The 5931-nt window shown below is 44.9% G+C and overlaps 1 protein-coding gene across 1 annotated transcript in view; it reads left to right on the plus strand.

Annotated features, from left to right (window-relative positions):
* Nucleotides 1-215: 215 nt before the first annotated feature.
* Nucleotides 216-5931, plus strand: part of col10a1a (collagen, type X, alpha 1a) — a 6023-nt gene continuing 307 nt past the window's right edge. Inside the window, exons 1-3 of the mRNA XM_066685741.1 lie at nt 216-301; nt 577-718; nt 4004-5931. The exon at nt 4004-5931 is cut by the window's right edge and continues 307 nt beyond it. Coding sequence (XP_066541838.1) covers nt 592-718; nt 4004-5847 — 1971 coding nt within the window. The 5' untranslated portion in view covers nt 216-301; nt 577-591 and the 3' untranslated portion in view covers nt 5848-5931. The remainder of the gene's footprint in view (nt 302-576; nt 719-4003) is intronic.

The raw sequence follows: 5931 nt of genomic DNA on the forward strand, positions 1-5931 counted from the left end.
TGAAAGTCACAGTGGTTGAGGAAAGCTTAACGAAATGTAATCATGGGTGTGCATGCTGAAAAGCAAACAGTGTTCCTGAGGAGAGGCAGATCAGCGTCCTAATTACAGTGGAGCTGAGGAGGAGGGAGGTACTAGTGTGGTAGGTGCTTTTTTAATGATGCAAGGCCCAGATACGGTATAAAAGCCCTCATCATTGCACTGGACAGCAGCAGATGCTCTAACGTGCTCCTTCCATCAGGATATACAGCCGTGGGAGCCGCTGGTGCTGACTTTCTTATTTATTTGGAACTGAAGCATGCCGGTACGTGTCCAGAGTTTCCCTCTCTCTATCCTTTGCTTTCTCCCTCTTTCTTTCTCTATCTGTGTAAGGTCCAAATTGGGCTCAGAACCTGAGTAGTTTGCAGCAGGTGCTTTATTTGAAAATAGATTTGAGTAGAATTTCTTTGTGAGACTTGCATGGAAATTATTTTACTGTACGTAAGTGGTCAAGCAGATTTCAACGTTTTTCCTGCCTTATCCCTCTTTCAGTTTTGTTATGCACTTTCCCATTTAACCAAACCTCATTCCCCTTCACAGATTTAACCTCATAAAATGGACCTACGTGTAGCGAGCATCCTTTCCCTCCTGGTGGCCCTGGTTGCTGCCCACGGCGAGAGATATGTGGTGAAGAAGGTGATGAAAGCCCCTCAGTACCAGCCGTACTCCGTGAAGGGCCATGGTGAGTGCTCCGTCTAAAGGTTTTTAAGTGTGATACTTAACTCTAAAAATACAACACAATCAGGCTCAACATCTATGAACTACACAGTCGTTTCAAATGGAAAGCAGTGGACAGAATATGCTTCAGTTCAAGCTGCAAGTGCATTGCATTGATTGGTTGTTGCAGTGCACTTACTTAGCCAATGAGATTACGCTTCCTGCCTTGGGTTTGAATATCAGAATAAAAGCACAATGTTCCAGAACCCAAACGAGTAGCAAACAATTATATTTTATACCAGAATTAACATTTAAAGTCTAGTGAAGATAGAAAAACAATACAAAGTGTTAAATACTATTTTGTGTTTTTGTTTGAGATCTTATAACTTGTTGAAAATGTTCTAAAGACTGAAAAGAGACTCAAATCCAGAAGCAAAGTTAGTCAGTCTTCTGGCTTCACATAAAAACATTAAAATAAATAGGGTTTTGAACGTTGGCTGCTTCAGAAAAGACTACACTGTGAAAATGGCTAAAAATGGCTATGTTTTCAATGTTTGCTTCTTTCTAAATCATTTTATTTGCGGATGACAAAAAGCATTTTAAAGTTTTTAAAGTGCAGCTGAAGCTGAGTTTTCTCTTAAAGCAAGTAAACGTTTTTTCTTATGACTGACTTTATATTAGGTTTACAATATATATCTTTTTTATGATGTAGAATCTACATTATATATATATATATATATATATATATATATATATATTATATCTAAACTAAACTGAATTTAGATGTGTATACAGTGCCATATCCACAGGACTCATTGTAATACTACATCTATGGTGTTTGCAGTGCAAATGTAGCGTATTTATAGCCTTTTGTACAATATTAGAACTGAAGCTGCATCACAAAGTCCAGCTTTTAAAAGAATGGCCTTAACTCGAGAATAACAGGCTTTAAAACAGGCTGAAAAGTGATTTGTCGGGGTGTGTCCCAGTGAAAACAAGACACAGCTGTTGGAGTCAGAATGACCAAGGGTCTGATGTAGTTTACACACCAGAGAATGAGACCACATCAAAACAGCCGTAAAACAAGGGCCTGCAATTTCACCCTCCACTGCTACAAATACAGTTTAATGTGTTTGACTTTCTCAAGAACATGCAATATCCCAGAGTTAGAGAAATATACAAGAAAGAGGGTTAATGCCATATATAAGAAAATCCATTGCAAAGTGCTACTGGTAACAACTTGCTTTTAAGGCTTTTATTCTTTAAGGTTTTGTATTATCCAGACTTTTAAGACGATGTGGTGCTAAATCCACAGGTACAATGGTCCCAGGTACAATCATTTTATTAGCTTGCTGTTAAATGAGAAGCTACTAAATCTAAAAATGATTCAACAGCAAAAGATAATTTAAGATAAAAATAAACTAAGCAGCTTTTCACTGCACTCAGATAACACATATAGTCTAGCAATTATATTCTACATTATATTATATGTTACATATTTTGACAATACTGTATCTGCATATTAGCACTGCTAGGAAATTCATCATTTTTAGCATACGTTAGCCTGCTCTGCTTAGCAGGTAAAACCTAGAATATATTAATTATCAAAACAGTGTTCTTGCAGACAGCTGTATATCTCACCTAGCTTGCTAACATTAGCACATTAGCTAAAACTACAAATACCTTCATTAGCAAAAGAGAGGTTTTCTGTGTAGAGCACTGTTTTGCTAAAGTTAGCTTAGTCACATTGTCTGACTGTCGAGTGAAAAGTGCTAGGAAATCAGCTTTGAGCCATGAGTAAAGGAGATTTCACAGAGGAACATGTTTTTACTTCATCTTGTAGTGATTGAGCAAACATTCTCTCATCTCTCTATGAAGCATATGACTATATTTTTGAAGTGCCTCCTCAGTGTGCACTTGCCTTTGCCTTGCACCAATGCTAATGCACTGGTTGGTGGGTTGCATAGCAACAGTGAAGAGAAGAGCCCTTACCTTTTAACCCCTCACAGTGACTCCAAGGCCAGATGCATGCTCTCCTTACGTTTGGCCACAGCTGGAACACGAGCGCCTCTGAATGTCGGTGCTTTCCACGTTGAGGGGTTAATTGTGAGTTTAAAGCAACATGCCTCTAAGCACTTAGGGTTAGTGTCTGTTGAGGACACCATTATAAACACGGCACATAAACAGAGAGGGATCAGCTCATACAGCATTGTAAAACATACATTTACTGAGTCATCCAAAGACAAAGCATACACTAAAGTGACCTACTGTTTATGGGCCAATGGTTCGCATCTAGAATGAGCTTAAAACTACAATAAATCATATTCCCATTGGAGATTCACCAGACAGGCCCAGTACTAGTCTAAATTGTGTTTTTTAACCCACCAAAGCTGTAGTCCTTGTTTTTCCCACAAACTGTCCCTTTACTTAATTGTGAACAGACCATAGAAGTCCAAACACATTGTGCGTGCCAAATCTGTCTCTGGGCCACTACAGCTTTCTGGCTGTCTGTGGAATCTACATATTTTCATACCCACAACACGTAATTACTGAGTTCCTCCAGCTGTGTTGAGACATTGAGATAAGCTGGTAACTATTTACAGTTCTGAGACGTGAGAACATAGATTAAGGGTGTCCAATCCTTTTGTCTTGGGAGCCCAAGTGTTGGGCCAGGAGCCATTAAAGCACAAGATACCAATAAAGTGTGGGTGTGGGGTAATGCTTAATGTGTATTGGGCCAAATCAAAAATCCACATTTTTGGCTGCAAAGAATGGGATAAGGGCAGCAGCAGGTGGTGTCACTGCCACACAGCACCACATTCCTGGGTTCGCTGTTGGTGAGAGGTGTGGTGTGTTTTCTCGGTGCATGTGTGGGTTTCCTCCGGGTGCTCTAGTCTCTTCCTACTGTCCAAACACACATGCTGGTAGGTGGATTGGCTGTGTAATGCCTACTTATGGATTGGCTTAGGACCCATTGCCACCCTGAACATGACAAACTGGTTACAGAAAAAACAATGAAAGAAAGAATGAATCTGATGTAGTATAAGAATACAATGTAATATGACACGTAAATACTATAAGAATGTATTATAATGTTGTCCAAGTCAAAGAATTTATCATGGCAGTTGGATTTATCATGGATTTCTTGGATTAAGCTACAGTCTAAGACTATCTAGCTAAGTTATCTAGCTAACCTGAGCCTTCCTGTTTTGTGGAATACTCTCTTGAAATATTATTGATTACAGATAGCTATTATTGATACCTGATTAACAACAAATCTGCCATTTTTTGTTCTTTTATTTTCTCCTAGTTGTTCCACTAGCTGGAGAGCCAGGTGCCCCAGGTGAGCCTGGACCAGAGGGACCTCCCGGACCCCCCGGACCCCAAGGCGAGCCCGGCATAGGACTGGAAGGACCCCAAGGACCACCTGGACCTCCTGGACCTGCTGGTTACTCTGCACCTGGAAAACCCGGTACTCCAGGTGGACCTGGAAAACCAGGTATACCTGGTGCAAATGGACATAAAGGAGAGCCTGGTCCAGCTGGTCCTCAGGGAGCAAGAGGCGCACCTGGCCCTGTCGGTAGCCCTGGGCCTGCTGGTCTTTCTGCTACTGGCAAACCAGGAGCAGCTGGTCTGCCTGGAGCTGTGGGACCACGAGGAGAGCAAGGTCATAAGGGACATCCAGGTATTCCTGGTGCTCCAGGACAGAAAGGCGAGAGAGGTATTGGATATCAGGGACCACAAGGTGAGAGGGGTCCAACTGGACCTGTGGGACCTGCAGGGTCTCCTGGTCAGCCTGGCATTGGTAAACCCGGTAAACCTGGCTATCCAGGTGAGCCAGGTAAGTCAGGTGCACCTGGTCAAGACGGAGCACCAGGTGCTCAGGGACCTGCTGGACCAAAAGGCCACACCGGAGCACCAGGAGTTGGAATCCCAGGTAAATCAGGTGACAATGGTGCCCCAGGACTGCCCGGTCCTACTGGTCCAAAAGGACCTCAGGGAGCAACTGGAGCAACTGGTGCTCCTGGTGTTCCAGGTTATGGCAAGCCAGGTGCAAATGGTCTGAAAGGTGACACAGGCGTACCAGGTAGCCCAGGCACAACAGGTCAGAAAGGTGAGCCAGGCGCCAGGGGCGCCACTGGATATACTGGTGCAACTGGTCCCATGGGTCCAGCAGGTCCTCAGGGTGCAAGGGGTTTCCAAGGAGAGAGGGGAGCTACAGGTGAAAAAGGTGACCAAGGAGCTGTTGGTCCTCAGGGCATGAAGGGACATAAGGGAGATCAGGGGGCCCAAGGCGTTGAGGGAAAGCAAGGTTATACAGGGGCCACTGGTGCAACAGGCCCAGTGGGAGCTACCGGTGCTCCAGGTAGGAAAGGTGACACAGGTGCCACTGGTGCTACTGGCGCTCCAGGTGCTACTGGACCTGTTGGTCCTAAGGGTAATACAGGTCATACCGGAGCTCCTGGTGAGACAGGGCCTGCAGGTGCCCCAGGCGCAAGAGGACCTGCTGGTCCTTCAGGTCCTGCTGGTGCACAAGGCCATAAAGGTCACCCTGGTCTTCCTGGTCCACCTGGCCCTGCGGGTTTCACTGCTAAAGGTGTACCTGGACCTCAGGGTCCCCCAGGACTTCCCGGAGCTGATGGAGCTCCTGGTGCTTCTGGACCAGTTGGTCCTCCTGGCCCACCCGGACCTCCAGGCGAGGTTATCTTTGAGAAGGCCGGAGCCCCAGCTGAAATCATGGTGCCTTATGTCAAGACCCCAATGTCTGCATTCACTGTTGCAACCGTGACTCCTTACCCTCCATCTGGTTCCCCCATTAAGTTTGATCAGATTGTTTACAACGCAGAGCACCACTATGATCCCGAGACAGGGCTCTTCACCTGCCAGGTTCCAGGAATCTATTACTTCTCCTATAGCATGCATGTGAACGGAGCCAATGCTTTGGTGGCACTGTACAAGAACAGTGACCCAGTCATGTTCACATATGACGAGTACAACAAGGGTTTCCTGGACCAGATGTCCGGCAGCGCTGTCCTCCAGCTCCAAGAGCAGGACACCGTTTACATTCAGATCCCCGACGATGAGGCCAATGGCGTCTTTGCCGCAGACAACGTCCACTGCTCCTTCAGTGGTTTCCTGATTGCCTCCACGTGATATGGTGATCAACACCATCCCTCAACTCCAAACCCTCTTGCTATTTCTTAAAACACAGAGAGCATCTTGTTTTTAGTCTAGACA

The sequence above is a fragment of the Hoplias malabaricus genome, chromosome 1, assembly GCF_029633855.1.
Source record: "Hoplias malabaricus isolate fHopMal1 chromosome 1, fHopMal1.hap1, whole genome shotgun sequence".
Classification (NCBI taxonomy): Eukaryota; Metazoa; Chordata; class Actinopteri; order Characiformes; family Erythrinidae; genus Hoplias; species Hoplias malabaricus.